The sequence below is a fragment of the Musa acuminata genome, chromosome BXJ2-5 (genome assembly GCF_036884655.1).
Source record: "Musa acuminata AAA Group cultivar baxijiao chromosome BXJ2-5, Cavendish_Baxijiao_AAA, whole genome shotgun sequence".
Taxonomy (NCBI): domain Eukaryota; kingdom Viridiplantae; phylum Streptophyta; class Magnoliopsida; order Zingiberales; family Musaceae; genus Musa; species Musa acuminata.
In genome coordinates, this window is record NC_088342.1 from 37,515,745 (window position 1) to 37,529,922 (window position 14,178).

Sequence of the window (14,178 nt, forward strand, 5' to 3'; positions counted from 1 at the left end):
TTCCGGGCTCGTCGGAGTGGCGGCCGGCTCACTCTCCATCTCGTGGAGCTGCATGATCACCAGTCGCCGGAGAAGCCAGAAAACGATATGATCGCTGTCGCGCGTGATCACCAATCAGCTTCGTTGGAAGAAGAGAAATGGGTACACGGACGGCGACAATGGAAACACAACAACAAGAGTGAGCATGGACGTCCCAAGAACAAGCCCGAGGTAGACGACGTCGTTAAAGATGATGATCCTATCTTCTCCAGTGCGTGAGCCAGTTTGTGGCAAGAAGAGCTCAGAGGAAGAGGGACGACCAATATTACTGCACGTGCATGCAGTAGCAGAAGAGTAGAATGTTCTTTTACGTGTATCATTTACGTCTACGAAGCGATGGGTAACGGCCGATACGAAATCTTCCCATGTAATACATGTCCGAAATCAAAGCCCGTTACGAGAGCAAACTTGCATGTCTCGTTTCGGCCGTTATGCTAACCAGACCGAACCCGGCCCGGTTGTTTTGTCATGTGTGTCGGAACGGGCCCAAAAGGGTTTCTTTCGCGTTAATAGTCTCCGATTCCTATCTCACTCACCGAGCGAAAGCTTAGTTGCAATCTCTGCGAGGGCGAGAGGAACCACCCCATCCTCCGTTAGCTTTCCTCCAAGCCACCTCGGCGATCGAAGAGAAAGCCTAGTAGAAGCGATCGCTCCGACAGATATTTCACATACTTTTACCCTCGGATTCGCCGTCTTTCCCCGTGATGTTGCGAAGGTATCCCGTTTCTCTTCGATCGTTGAACGAGCTCCGTCTCCGTCAATTTTGGCTTTACGGTTTATATTGGGGTTGCTTTCTTTTGCCGTCCGGTTGGTCGCAGTTTCAATTGCGAAGTTTTCTTGATTGTTGTCATTTGGTTTTGGGCCGCTGCAGGTGCATTTGGGAGCTCTCTTCGCGTCGAGCCACCAGCAGGATCCATCGGCCGATCGCACCCCAGGTATGCATCGACCTCCTCTTTAATTAAAGCATTTGCGTTTCCCTTTTCTCAAAGTTGGTCTAATCCCGTGATGTTAGGTTTTCTTTAGTTAGTTTAATTGAAGTAATTACCGACGGCAAAAGTATGAGCTATTCTCGGAGCCTGGCTAATGGCCACGTCTATGTTGACAGTTCATTTTGATTGTCAACACTCTTTTGTTTTGCTACACTTGGGAAAGTGCGACTTCTGACGCACTTGTCCTTCTTAATTAGTTTGCACTCACTGTAAACATAACTCAAGTAGAGATACATGCAATTCTGTCATCGATGGATATGAATGAAACATGGTTACAAACAGCACAATTATGATACCTCTTTGGTCATGATGCCGGATGATACGATACAATACTTATTTTATTGTGCTTCTTTTGTAGTTTATACTTGTTGTCAAGGGAAATGCATTTATGTCATTGATGGATATGTGTACAAAACACCCCCTACAAACTCCATCATATGATACCTCTTTATGCATGACACTGGATGTTTCATTGATCCTTGTTCTCATAGTCTATCCAAGGTGGAACTGTTTGGACCATGTTACAGTTGCTACGATTAGGTTTTGCACTTAGCTTGGTGAGTGATATATTGGGATAGGATTAGTTGGTTTGCCATTTTGGGTCACGATAGTTGTTGAGCCTTTAACTCAGTTAATTTACTAGGTTGGGTAATGGGGTTTGGTCTTGCTAAGACAACTTTTATATGTTAATTCTACCGAAAACAAAGGCTCGTACTTTTATACATCTTACAGTTGACTGAGGCTTTTGTTAGCTGAGAGATTGTATTTGTGACTTAAACCCTTGACAACCAAATTGTAAAGAAACAACTTTACCATGGTACCAAGGCTTGCGCTCTTAATTTTGTGAAACATTTTAAGTAGATAATTTGAAATCTGTGAGCTTGATGATATGCTTTTGATTGTTTAATATGTTTTTTCTTTGAGTAAACTTAGAGTGAACAGAAACCCTTAATCTTAATTTTATATGTATTAATTGAAACCTGGGCTTTGATGATATAGATTGCAATAACATTTATATACTTGTTCTTTTTTCTGTTTTTTGCATGTCTACCTCCGTGATTTTAGATGCAAAAACACACTGGTACTGTAAATGATCTTGACTTTTTCTCATGCTGAATGGATTCTCTTTGACCATATATAACAGGACAATTTGGCCTTTTAAGCATCTATTAGTGGCTTTGATAGTGTCTTGCTTTGACGTATAGTTCTTTTTTGTAGCATTTATTTCTTCGGTTGTGGCATTATATTGAAGGTTATGATTAATTCCAGTGCTAGTTTTTGGATGTTTGGATCCCTAGATATGTTCCATTTATTGACCGCAAAATTTTAGATCCCTAGATATCTCACTAGATATGTTTGCAACTTACTTCTAGGGAAACTATAATATTCCACTTGGATAATTGATACTTGCACAGTGCACACTCATTGAAGCCCCTTTTTTTTATGGACATATATCTTGGTGTTCACAATGCATTAGTCCATGATTGTATTTTCACAAAATAATAAAAAATGAGAAGAATTTTAGAATATATAAATATATGTATATGTGTGTGTGTGTGCTAAAACCCTAGAAATTTGGAAAATATGAGGAATATAACAGTTTTTTCAGTAAGCTGGGTGCTAAAAATGAAGAATATTTACTGAATTTCTAAAACTAGAGAGAGGAAGAGTAGAGATTTAGTTATTAGATGCATGGATGAAATTAAGAGGCACTTTTCAATGATATGAAATTTAAGAAAGATGAAGAAATTATTTTTATAAATTAGTGAATCGGCATTTTATTAAAATCTTAGCCTTAAAGATAGGTAACATTGAAGTTTAACAATTGTAGAATTGTTCATAAAATTATAACAAATGATGTAAAGAAAGGTTTTAAAAGGATGAAATTAAATAAGAGCCTAGAACCTGATGAAATCATTATTGAAGTTTGGAAGAGTTTAAGAGATAAAGGGATGGTTTGTTTGAAGTTTAAAAACATGTCTGATGAATGGAGGAAGAGGTTTTTAATACCTACTATAAGAACAAGGGAGACATTTAAGGATACTTTAACTATAAAAGGATTAAGCTAAAGAGTCACACTATAAAACTTGGTAAAAGGATGATTGGAGGAAGTATATAGACATGAGACGAGTGTTTTTGAGAATCAGTTTGGTCTTATTTCCAGAAGAGCAACTGCAAATGCTATTTATTTATTGACAATAAATGAAAAAAAATACAGAGAAAATAACAGAAATATGGATATGATTGTCATTGACTCAAAAAAAGTTTTTGATAGAGTTCTTAAAGATTTATTACGATAGGGTTTAGGGAACAATAGAGTAACTAGCAATTATATTAATGTTATAAAAAAGATATGTATGATAGACTAGTAACTAGTTTTAGGACTATTGGGGTGTGTTATTAGTGAGTTAACTGTAACTATAAAATTGCATGAAGGCATGATGGGAAATCCTTGTCTTTTCAAATTGGTCATGGAAAGTAATAAATGATAGATCCTTATGGTGTATGTTATTCGCTGATGGCATTATTTTGATTGATGAAAATTTAGTTGAGATTAAACCTGAACTTGAGTTATGGAGACAACATTATCTTGATTGATGAAAGTCTAATTAGGATTCAAATGACTTACATAGATGATATTGTTTGATTGGCAAAAGATCAAATTAAATTAAATTTAAACTTGAGTTATGGAGACAAAGAACCGAATATACGAAATGCAGTCTCAGATTAATTTGAAGGTTTGAGATTAAGTAGGACAATGAGAAGGAGAGAGTGATGAAGACATTGTTTAGAGAGTAGAAGTTGGATGGTTAAATAGGTGTCTGGGGGTTTGTGTGATCATTGCATTTCGCTTATATTAAAAGAAAAAATTATAAAACATTTGTAAGGCTATGGATCAAAATATAGTGCAATTAAGAAACTACATCTACAGAAAGTTATTGCAGCTACGATGAGAAAATTGAGGTGTATACATGGATTTATTAGAAAAAGAAATACAAAATATTTTCAATTGAGAATAATTAGGTGTTGTCCTGATGAAAGATAAAAAAAGAGAAAATCAATCGTATGACTATATTCAATGGAAACTCTGAATGATGCAATTAGATATAGGAGTTGAGTGGGATAGTGGTGGGAGAATAGGTAGCTGAAGACTTGAGAATAATTTTTTAGAAACAATAGAAAGATATATGAATGCTCTTGATTTATTTAGTGATATTGCATTATATAGAACTCAGTGGCAGTTGGCAGTCCATGTAGCTAACTCCAAATAAGTCGGAATATCTTATTATTGTTTTTGTAATAGCCAGAGAAATGACACGAACTACTGCTGTGACAGAAGAAAGTCGAATAGATGCAACAGGTGGTTTGTCAGTTTAATTTATATGTCCATGATGTGAAGAGATTTTAAGAAGGTTCCTACAAAGGTGAAGAGGGGATTAAGATATATGGTAATGTTTTGGGAAGGATTTTGGAGTTTAGAGCAATATAATTCGATATTCATGTCTCACTTTAATGGACTAGTGGCAAATACAAAAAGAGTTTGGGTCTGCAAAAGGTTTTTACTTTTTCAGAGAGAGAATAGGATTTACATGATAAAAAAATAGAGTATCTTTGACATGCCAATAATTGTCCAATTGTTTGCTAAGAAATTGATAACTGTTCCAAAAAAAAGGCAGGACAAGTAAGACAACAATGAAGCACTTAAAAAGCAGCCATATGTATGTTAATTGTGACCTGAATGATTAATTGATGAAATAACTTGCTATTTATTGTCTTTAGTGTGCATGCGCAAGTAGTGATTGTGCACATCAATTATCTTGTTCAATAGTTGTAGATAGGTTTGTATTACAGGTGGTTGATATTTTTCCTTCCTAAATTCTTGAAGTTCTCTGATTATCTATGAATATGAGTGATCTTTGAAAATTAATCTTCAAATCAAAATATGTTTCTAATGACATCTGCTAGTGTGATAATCACTGTTTTGGTATGAGTTTAACAGATATCAGTCTACCTTTCATCAAGAAGCCAGTTCTCAAGTGCTCCTCCGCAGAATTCATTACAGGGATCTGCTACTGCAGACAATGCTTCTCATTCAAGGAGCTATATCTCAAAGCTTGTTCTTGGGAGTGTAGTTATTGGAGCTGCTATTACAGCAGCTTATAAAACTGGCTACATAGATATTCAAGTAAAGGATGACAAATCTTCTCCTAACTCTAGTAAGTTGAATGCTGCTAAAGATTCCAAAGACCTGGAACTTTCAGTTGAACAAGCAGTTCTTCTAAGTAATGAAGAAACAAGCACGTTGGAACCTGACATTGAGATTGTTGAGAAAAGTGATGAACCTCAAGGTCAGGAATTTGAGATTAAAGGAGAAGCAATTTTAGAGAGAGTACCTTTGGAGGAGACTGCTCCTCTGAAAGAAAATGAACCAACAGAGGTTGATTCTAAAATACCATCCGAAGTGAGTTCTTCAGTTGCTGATGAGCAAAAAGCCGATTCTGAAGTATCATCTGAAGGCACTACGTTTGATGACATATTGGTCTCTACAGAAGTGACTGTGGAACAGAACAAGTCAAATGAAACTTCTAAAGAAAACATAGGAGAAGAATCACAAGTTTCTGAAGAAGCTGTATTAAAGGAGGCTCCCATTAAAGTGGCAATGGTATGAGCTTGCTCATTTATTATTGTTGTGAATGCTGGTTTACGATATGTTTACATTGATATGATTTAAATTTGTATTCCTTTATGCATAATTACAATTTTGGCTTCCAGAATATGAATGGAGGATGTTGAAGGAATAAAGCAAATGCACCAGCTTGTTTTCCCTTTTCTCTTTGCTTTTCAACCTTTTTTTGATTTTGTTCTAACAATATGTGACAATTTTTTAATGATTGCAATTCTGATGCCTCTGTAGAATCTTTTATTTTGACCAACAACATCTTATCTGTATGAGTTTCAGTTCTGGTTCAAACTGTCCATTAGATCTGAAAACACAATGACCACCTCCTTACCTTATACATAAGCCTACTGATGGCAGAAATCCTTGCGTAAGATTTCATATAAAGAACAGAAAAAGACCCAGGATGTGGACATGACACATCTTGGACATGTGGACATGATAAATCTTGAGTAACTGCACATCTTAATATATTTACCAAGTATTGAATTTTCTATTTATTATCCTATTCCATATATATTTTTATGTATTTGCCCAAACGGTGAGGATTAGGATAGCTGACTAAATATTTTCACTTCTATTTAAGATAGACTTAAATAGGATCCAAACATCTTTTAAGGCATTATTCAAGAGTTGCCAAATTGACCTCAGTACTATCAATTTGTCCTTTTATCCAACTTTGCTTTTATTTCTTCTTGAGAATTATGCTTCTGTTTTTGTAGCTTGTTGCAGTTCTTCTTGCTTAGTCATATTACGAAGAGTTATGACATAGAACTTCTCATAATTATGCCATTTTACTTAACAAATCATAGACAACACTAGCAGATTATTTGATGAAAATTAAGTGTGGTTGGTTTAGCTTTAGAAAGAATTAATAATAAGGAGAACAATGTTCTTGTACTTATGAATTTGACTTCATAAACAAAACAAGAATGAAATGAACCCTTGTCGAATCACCATATGACCAGTTATAGTAAAATAAAAATGATAAATGGGAAGGACAATGGTAGAGAAGAACTGAAAATAAAAGCATACTGCAATATTTAAATAACTTTCAGTGCAAGCAAAATTATACAAGTAAGAAGAACACAAATTAGAAGAACTGGAAGCATACTCATTTTACAATTTGTTCTATCTGGACCGTCTGTACTGATGTGATGTTGAGTTATTTTGATTGTCCTGGCTAATTGCCTGTTAGGTCGCTGCAATCTGGATGTTAGATTTTAATTTCGTACCATATAGTTTCAACAATTCCACAAAAAGAATGATCAAATGCTTCTCTTGCTTTTGTGAAGCGCACTCTTTACATTTGTCCACCATGGTTGGTCTATCCAGCAGGATTCTGCAGATACTGAGGAAGGGCCATATAAGTCCCTGTCTGAGTCATATTCCTTACAAGATGAAGGGAGCCAGAAAATTTCCAGAGAAGAGGTCAATACTGATGCTGTGGCAACATTTTCTACTATTAAAGAGGTCATTTTCTTTCAAGTTTTTTTTTATAACACCAAGTAATCTACTTAGTGATTTGTCAACAATTTCTACACAAATTGTTTGCTTACTTTTTTTTTCTTGTATTCAAGGGATATATAGGTGCAACCGAACAAGTGAGGGATGAGGAAAGTTCCAAAGATGGAAAAATAGTACTTGATTTAATAGAAGCTATCCATGCTGCTGAGAAAAAGCAAGCTGAATCAGATGCTTTTGTCTTTGCTGAAGAAAAAAGGGTGTTGAAGGTTTGCTTCATTGCATGAACTCTATTATGTTATTTGGAAAGTTCAATTCTTATCCATGCCTGTTTGTGATAACTTTTCCATATAATAACCTGAAGTATTAGGCTGTAATAAGGACTAATCAGATGAGAATTTGTTACTTAAATTTTGATTAGTTATATTTCGGTGAAACCATGTCCTACAAACTATGCAACTACCTGCACCCTTTTCCCTTTTTCTTAGAACAAAAAGAAACATGCTTCTCTGTTTGCTCTGAGTTGGATATGGAGTACCAAGTGCAACATGGTTCAAGGTTTGCAATACCGCCCAATATGGTATGGTATGGGTAGTATTTACCGTTCTATCATGACTTAGTTGGAATTACCTGAGTTGTGAGACATCCTTGTATTATTCGTCCGCAAAGAGTCAGCCTAGTTGTAACCTTGCTCAAGTCCTGAAGGACTTGTAAAAGAGCAAATTGATTAGTTCGAAAACGAGCAGCGTACAAATCCCGACGTCTCGTGATTTTATAAGCTATTCAGCAAACACTTAGTGTGCAAGAGAAAAAAGAGAAGAAAAAGAGGAAAGAGAAAACAAGAATTTTAGAAGGCAAATGAACAATCGTAAGTCTGCAAACAATTGCTCATCGAGTGTAGGGCACGTTGGCAAGTTTCCATAAGCTTAATATACGAACTTGTGAATCCATTTAATGCCCAACACTATCCTAAATCCCTATCCAGCCGTGTGCCACCCGGGGGGTTCCGGGGTGCTGAGCTAGCTGACGTTTTTCTTTGCATCATAGCTTACAGAAAGCAGGTCATGACATACGAAAATTAGGCCATTCTAGGGCAGTTTTGCTTATTCTAGTGAGCGATCGCTCTGCAACCTTGCAAACTGGTATTGCTTTTAGTTTTTAAGCAAAAACACATAAAAACAAGGCAAAACACGTTGCTAAACATATGTTCAAGCAAACAAAAGCGTCGAACGGTTTGTTGACGAAGGTGTTGTGGGTGTGCGACAACCGTCCGTGATAATCCGATAGGTTATTGGTACACAGATTAGTGTAAACCGGATGGTACGGTATGTGTCGGCATCATGCGGGATGCAATACCAGCACTTGATACACTGGTACGGAGCAGTACCACACTGATCTGGGCCTTGACTGGTACAGTACCGGTACATGAAATTGTGGACTTTGACATGGTTCTTAACATTTGAAATATTTCTTGCTAATTTAGTGTACAACCATACAAGTTTACAACATGAAAAATTCCAAACCTTAAATATAGGTATAGGTATATGGCTTGAGATTAAATATTTAAAATATATTCAGATATAATAAATAAGTAGCTAAATTTTTTTTCAAATACATGTGCAAAGTCAGATTACATGGAAAAAGAACCTCTTTTGGAAAGATTTCTTAAAATTCAAATTACATAGAAAAGAAGGGTGAGCATCTTTACAAAATTGTTCATAGATGCAGATGACAATTCTGTTCTTTTCTTATCTGTGTTTCTGATTTCAGGAGAAATATGAAAAGCAACTGAAGGATGCTAAGGCCCGAGCACTAATGTATGCTGAAGAGGCAGCAATTTTGGAGAAGGTCTAGACATCTCTGATCTGTTTCTTGTGAATACACCATTTATTTTGTGATTATTTATTCGGTCAATGGGCATTACTGTTAAGTTTTGATGTGCTTTTGCTTATTTAAAATTGCTAAGCTATTTAATTCTGAATTCTTTATTTTTCTTAAACATCGCTTGTAGGTTTGAGTTGCATTTAATAGTTTTTTGATGACTGTTTTAATATGATTCTAGATACCTAATTTACTACTCCTATCAGAGTTTATCTAGTCAAATTATGTTCTGAGGTACAGGTCATGAAATTAAGAATTATGAATTTTGGCATTGTGCAATTAGTGCTTGGTGACTTATATGGCTTTTCAAAGCTCATATAACTTGGCTACTTATTGTGCTTCCTATAATGGTTTTCATATCTTAATCCAGAATTCATATCAGTACGATGTTGATAATGGCAAAAGTTGTCTGTTCCAATTCCAAATGCTTTTAAATCCTATTTTTTATGTATATTTGCTACATTAATGGTTAAAGATGCTTTTAAGAACTATTAGTTGCTATACAATACAAAAGGAGTAAGTTCAAAACTTGTAAATGTATGAGTTATATCTAATTCATGATATGCCTACATATGCTCTACAGTTTCTTACATGTCAATTTGAGAAGTAAATCTGAAAAAGCATGCTCTGTAGTGAATTGTCTATTGGAAAAGGCTTCAATCATGTTGATTCGCAGAAAATCAATATGATCAGTTCTCTACATTCTCATCACAAAAGAACTTCTCTGATTACTGAAACTATGTTTTCAGGAGTTGAACAGAGAGAAGGCAAAAGCAGCAGCTGCAATCAAGTCACTTCAGGAAAAATCTGAAAACAAACTTAGAGAGGAATTGCAACGCAAGGTGCATTCTTGATAAACCAGCATCATCACTGTCACCCCTTTTATAGTTTAATAATTAGGTTTACATGTTTCTTGCAGGACGAAGAAACTGATACGCAGCTTAAGAAAGTTAAAGAGTTATCAAAAGCTGAATTAGCTGCAGCTATTGCAAAGGAGAAATCATCTCAGATAGAAAAGATTGCTGAAGCAGACCTTAATGTATGATATGCTGTCACAGCGGGCATATACTATTCTGTTGTTATTTTATCTACACCTTTTTTGTTGAGTGGGTATCTGACTATGCTATGAAGGAGCAACACATGTTTTCAACCCATTTTTACTCATTTTGTCATTCTATTAATTTATTATGCTTTTGGATAGTTACTGGGATGTTTTATGTGGTTTTTGTCAGATAAATGCTTTGTGTATGGCGTTCTATGCAAGATCTGAAGAAGCCCGCCAGACACACTCTGTTCACAAACTTGCACTGGTGGGTTCTGTACTATTTTCTATTGTCTTTACCTGAGTCTGGGCAATGGGACTTCATATCAAGATTACAATAAATAATGGTTGAAAGTATGCTCAACCAATCTGTTTCAGGAGTTTCAGGGGTTCTTCTGAGTTTGATAATTTTGCTGGTGTTGACTGAAACAGTTTTGACTGGCACTTTTAAATATGGTTACAAATCTTTCGGAAGGTCTGGAGATTTAGCGGATATAGCATGCTGGAGCAAGAATAATTTGATTTCTGTTAATTTGTAATGCTGTTTTTATGATTTTGAGAGCAAACAAATTAAGAGCTACATTACAAAATCAATAGTTTCAGCATTGTTTTACTTAAATCTGTCAATCATTTCACCATTATAGATTCTTAATTAGGATTGTAAGCACAACTGAATTTTAATCATTTTTTGATGTTTTAACTGAATGAACTCTTTATTAGATAATTGTCTTGAACGAGGCATGCACACACATATGCATACATATCTATTTGAATGTCAGTCTGACTGCTTTATGTGGCTTTAATTTCTTGTTTCTCTGTTGATTTTTCCCTAAATATTTTTGTTTCGAATTTTTGTACCCAGTACAACTGAACCGTTGAAACCAAACCTTGGATGGCAGGCAGAAGTCAACATAATTTGAACACATTGCAATTATCAAGCTTTTTTTACTATTTATGTGTTCAGAAACATAAATCTATGTGCCTATCTACTTGCCAATTTTCATGCAGGGAACACTTGCTTTGGAAGATGCTCTATCCAGAGGATTGCCAATCCGAGCTGAGGTAGATGCACTGCTAAAGTCACTTGAAGGCATTGATAAGGATTCACTTGTAGAGTTGGCACTTTCATGCCTTCCAGAAGAAATATTAAACAATGGGACAAGCACTCAGATGCAGCTCAATCAAAAGGCAAGTCAAATTTGGTGTTGACTGCGTTCATAGCTATTTCTTTATACTGCTTTCGTAGATAATTATGCCAACTTTTCAGTTTCATCTTTGGTCAAGATTGCTGGTAATCCTACTATTTTGACAATGGTAGGTTAATTTTTCATTGTTATGTTACTGAAGATCAGTGATTTCTCTGCAAATGAAGATTGTTATTTTCTTTCTGTGGATGTCATGTTGTTAAGAATTGACATTCTAAGTTATTTGGGGCAAGAGTCACTTTTTTCATGTCTATCAGGCATATTCAGTGGAGATGGGTAATTTTGTTCCTTATCTATGTGGAAGAGGCTGGTATCAGGTTGATGTCCAATCTAGAAAAAGGAAGTTTCTATGGTAGGCCTGTAAATGGATTGAATTTGATATGATATAATCCAAATTCTAATTGGACTTTATGAATCAATATTTTGATTTAACAATGTCATTAGCTATCCAATCCAATTATCTGTGTAATAGTGACTTGATTAGGTAATACTAATGGGATCTTTAATAATTTTTAAGTGACATATCCGCTATCAGATGAATATTTATAAGTCGTAGCAACCTAGACTGCAAAAAAGTATTTCTATGCACAATTGGATTGCATGGGGTCCAGAATCCAGCTTCACTTGACTGCATCATGAACCGATCTTTCTTTTTTTATTTCAGTTGGATTTGGTTCAACCCCAACTGATTATGATTCTGATATATATATATATATATATATATATATATATATATATATGTATGTATGTATTAATCAGATGAGTTTTAACTGAAGGATAGCAAGTGTGATCCATACATTTAACTTAATGATCACTGCCTAGCTGTCTAATTGACAGTAATTAACTTATTGGTGCAATTTCTCCTTGTTAATGACATTTTTTTTATCAGGTCGTTGCTGTTATATGCATGCACTTCTCCTTACAGGACAATTTAACTGTTAATTGTGAACATTCGTTTTCCCTTTCTTGATTAATAGTGTGGAGAACACCTTTTAGCCTGCTGTTCCTATTCTATACCTCATAAATTGAGTGCACACCACATCTCAAGATTTGATACTTCAATTGCTTTGCATAGCCATTCACATTCTTCTTTCATCGCAGTTTGAATCCCTGAAAGGTACCCTGCGGCATTTCAGCCTTATTCCAGCTGGCGGTGGTGGTATCCTAGCTCATATGGTAGCTCATGTTGCATCTTCAATAAAGGTCAGTTTCATGGTTTCTTGCACTTGCATTGTGGTCTTATCGTGATTTGATGTGACAACAATGAGACACTCTTTGTGCCTACGTTCTTGATACATTACCCTATTTAACACTTGAATCTGCTGCTCTCCTATGTTATCAGATGAAAGAACAATCCGGAGATGGAATCGAGCCTGTCATCAGCAAAGTAGAGAACTTGTTGGTAGACGGTAATTTTGTGGAGGCAGCAGAGGTCTTGGAAGGAGGGGTTCGTGGCAGTGAAGCAGAGGAAGTTGTCATCGAGTGGGTGAGGCAGGCAAGGAACCGAGCAGTTGCAGAGCAAGCACTTACTCTTCTTCAATCATATGCCATGTCTATTACCTTTACCTAGTTCTCGGCATGCAATATATGTCTGTTCTAAGATTCCAGGAGGCAGTTTTCATGTTTACATGCCCTCAAACTATCGTCACCACTGCTCTGCTCAATTCATCAGCGTGGTGGTCGTGTGCGAGAGGACACAGATGTCTTTGGCATCTCTTCTTGAGCTTTTGCTCATCTTAAGACTGGGTACATTTTTTTTTTTTACGGTGGCAATCAAATAACGGAGGGTTGTTTTCTATACAAACGAGCTTATTCTCGATTGGGGTCCGATTCTGTATGTTTTTTCTGTTCAAAAATTTATTGAAGATATAAAGAATCATTTTGTCCGAGGTTCTACAACCCAAAATTTCACTGACAATTTGTCGATAAGTTATTTTTTTTCTTGTGGGAATTGGAACAGGTGTTTCCTTTGATTGTTCTTTCTCTGGCAGAGGAATCGGTGGGTCTGAGAGAGATCAAAAGAGAGTCTCTGCTGCGAGATGTTCTGAAACATGAGAATTGCAAGAATCGGTGGATAAAATAACACCTTCCCCTCCGGAAGACGAGCAGCGGTCGAAAGCTTGAAATGGTGGTTGCATTTGTGGATCGATTTATCTGCCGCCCTACGTTTTGTTCGAACGGTATGCAATAACGCTTGTTCTTTTCCCCACATCGCATCTGCTGTAAGTATTGATTGCCGATTGCAGCAACGTTGGATGTGACTGAGTCAGACCATCCATCTCTTTTGTCAATGACTGCAGTGTTGTATGGTCGATCGTAGGGGCTGTCAGCTTAGAAATTCTTTGCAGCACTCGAAAGACACTTGTTTGGGTTGATATGGAATATGGTTTTGTGCTGCCGCTGCAAATCGTTCTATGGGAGAAAGGATGACAGTATATTATTGCGATACGAGATCTCATGTTCGAGTCAATGAGTGAACGTCATGTGAGCTATTTAATATAAATTAATTTCTTTAAACTATGAGAGAAAGGGAATAAAAGTTTGCATCGTTCTTGTGAATATGTTGAATAAGTTCTTAGAAAGCCTCACCAGAAATGATAATTTGAGCTTAATTTTTCTACAGAGAAGAGAATAGAATCTATGGCCATTGGAGGACGCATTGATATCGAACTAGTGTTTGGGTCGTCGTATCAAAATGATGCAGCATTCTCCACTGGAAGAACTATTAAAGAACTAGGCTAAGTTCATGGCACAGTTAAAGAGGAATAGATGATGATGATGCTTTTTATCTACCCGTCTTGCTGAAGAGATAAGAAGAAACTTCAGTCACTAGTTTTGTCTGTTTACAGGACTATATTTTAGCCAAACGTTTGTAGAAAA

The 14,178-nt window shown here is 36.1% G+C and overlaps 1 protein-coding gene across 2 annotated transcripts; it reads left to right on the forward strand.

Annotated features, from left to right (window-relative positions):
• The first annotated feature begins 570 nt into the window (after nt 1–570).
• On the forward strand, nt 571–13,204 carry LOC135612676 (MICOS complex subunit MIC60, mitochondrial-like). 2 transcript variants are annotated; one of them, XM_065109247.1, is made up of 12 exons: nt 571–754; nt 911–974; nt 5,029–5,691; nt 7,045–7,179; nt 7,287–7,439; nt 8,941–9,018; nt 9,801–9,893; nt 9,971–10,090; nt 10,284–10,361; nt 11,102–11,281; nt 12,400–12,501; nt 12,641–13,204. In XM_065109247.1, exons 1-12 carry the CDS (start codon nt 744–746, stop codon nt 12,866–12,868), a joined length of 1,905 nt encoding a protein of 634 aa, XP_064965319.1. In that variant the 5' UTR covers nt 571–743; the 3' UTR covers nt 12,869–13,204. The 2 variants fall into 2 exon arrangements, with proteins under 2 accessions (XP_064965319.1, XP_064965318.1); XM_065109246.1 differs by having other exon boundaries at nt 583–754; nt 7,042–7,179.
• Nucleotides 13,205–14,178: the final 974 nt, after the last annotated feature.